Raw genomic sequence first — 2,500 nt, 5'->3', positions numbered from 1 at the left:
GCTGCGCTGTACAGTGGAGTTGATCTCGGCGTGGTCCTGCAGAGAGACACGCACACAGAGACCTCGGTGAGAACACAAGACTACTGCCCCATCAGGGAAGACCACCATGTGGACACCCACACACAGATAAACACGCACGCGCACACACACACACACACACACACACACACACACACACACACACACACACACACACACACACACACACACACACACACACACACACACACACACACAATAGTTAAGGTTGGAAGTGCAACCTCTGTGTCTGATTTCATTAATTTCTTATGGGTATTTTATATAAATATATAAAAACCGCACAATATTTACTGAGGAAACAGACAAATAGAATGGTGCCTTAGCGGTAAACATAAACCTGAGCACAAACCAAAATGCACATACACACGTAAATGCGTGTGCACACACACACACCTCCCACTCGTACCTCAACAACCAAACACCGCAGTGTGGCCTTTAAAGACTATGATTTTCCTCTGAATTAAAAGAAGCGATAGCTCTGCATTGTAATGTAAATAGTGCCGTGTTCATCTCTTCAGATGGGCTTGAATTGGCAGCATGCTTTCCATTCACTGGTGCTCCAGTGACTGAGCTAACCGTCACTGCTGCACGGTGGAGGACAGCCAATTGCATATGCTGAAAATAGTGTAATTATGACAGCTAGAAACTCTTGTGGTCATTTTGCTGAGGAATTCCAATGCAAACATTTTCCCTTTGCTTTATGAAAAGCACGATGGTGAATAAAAAGTCTGAGAGTGAAGGCTGAAAATAGTACGATCCACGTGCGATAGTAATAGACGATAATAATGCATGAATAATAGATTCAGGTGAGCGAGTGTATTTTTTAAGCATGAATAAGCGTCCATGGAAGGATGGGAAAACGTGTCCAGGTATGTGTACATATTCCCGCTGTGACTATCACCTGTATGGGCCCCTCTATGTCTCTCTGCATCTGTCAGTCTGTCCATCTCTCGCCCTATCTGTATGTGTCTCTCACTCTCTATCTCTTTCTCTGGGTATTGCGTGAGGACAGTTGGAGGCATATCTGCAGGGAGGGAGGGGGGGTAATTGCATAGGCCTGTCACCTTCCCATAACCCAGAGCCAATATGACAGCCACAAAATAGGGCTGCACCTACACTATCCGCCCACTACTGCAGGAAGCCGGTCTGCTTCGTGTGCCTCCATCCACACAAAGGTGCAGACCCCTGTGTGTGGTTGTGTGTGTGTGTGTGTGTGCGTGTGTCTGTGTGCGCGTTTTGTGCTGAGAGTGTGCATCTGTGTCGTAAGTGGGTGAAGGGTGTACGTGGGAGGTGAACTGTTGCACATAGACAGGGAGTCTCTTCAAGGATTCAGTAAACAGTCCTAAACATTGAGCCGGGGATTCTCACATGTTCCACATCATGAGGCAGGTATATTATCTGGGTAGAGCGATGGAAACGATAGGAACAAGGGGGGGGGGCGGGGGGAGCAGTGGGTAGGAAGAGGAGGAGGAGGAGGAGAGAGGGGGGGGAAGGGGAGCGATCATTATCCAATCGGCTTGGTGTAATTGAATCATTCCGCTTGCTCTATCATTGAGAAGATGACGTAAACATTGCTATGAGATCTGCTCATAGCACACACATGCACACACACACACACACACACACACACACACACACACACACACACACACACACACACACACACACAAAAGTTAAGGTTGGAAGTGCAACCTCTGTGTCTGATTTCATTAATTTCTTATGGGTATTTTATATAAATATATAAAAACCACACAATATTTACTGAGGAAACAGACAAATAGAATGGTGCCTTAGCGGTCAACATAAACCTGAGCACAAACCAAAATACACATACACACGTAAATGCGTGTGCACACACACACACACCTCCCACTCGTACCTCAACAACCAAACACTGCAGTGTGGCCTTTAAAGACTATGATTTTCCTCTGAATTAAAAGAAGCGATAGCTCTGCATTGTAATGTAAATAGTGCCGTGTTCATCTCTTCAGATGGGCTTGAATTGGCAGCATGCTTTCCATTCACTGGTGCTCCAGTGACTGAGCTAACCGTCATTGCTGCACGGTGGAGGACATTCAATTGTATATGCTGAAAATAGTGTAATTATGACAGCTAGAAACTCTTGTGGTCATTTTGCTGAGGAATTCCAATGCAAGCATTTTCCCTTTGCTTTATGAAAAGCACGATGGTGAATAAAAAGTCTGAGAGTGAAGGCTGAAAATAGAACACACACACACACACACACACACACACACACACACACACACACACACACACACACACACACACACACACACACACACACACACACACACACACACACACACACACACACACAGATGAACACACAGCCTTTCTCACACATACACACACACACACACACACACACACACACACACACACACACACACACACACACACACACACATGCACAACCACACACATATGTGGGCAAACACGC

At 45.9% G+C, this 2,500-nt stretch overlaps 1 protein-coding gene across 1 annotated transcript in view; it reads right to left on the bottom strand.

Moving 5' to 3' along the window:
* ephb1 (EPH receptor B1) overlaps window positions 1–2,500 on the bottom strand; it is a gene marked incomplete in the record, with an annotated part of 148,796 nt that overhangs the window by 36,753 nt on the left and 109,543 nt on the right. The window contains 1 exon segment of the mRNA XM_030363445.1: window positions 1–36. This exon segment is cut by the window's left edge and continues 127 nt beyond it. Coding sequence (XP_030219305.1) covers window positions 1–36 — 36 coding nt within the window.

The sequence above is a fragment of the Gadus morhua genome, chromosome 8 (assembly GCF_902167405.1).
Source record: "Gadus morhua chromosome 8, gadMor3.0, whole genome shotgun sequence".
Classification (NCBI taxonomy): domain Eukaryota; kingdom Metazoa; phylum Chordata; class Actinopteri; order Gadiformes; family Gadidae; genus Gadus; species Gadus morhua.
The sequence above is the reverse complement of the archived record's forward strand: the minus strand, read 5'-3'. Positions and strand labels throughout refer to the sequence as shown.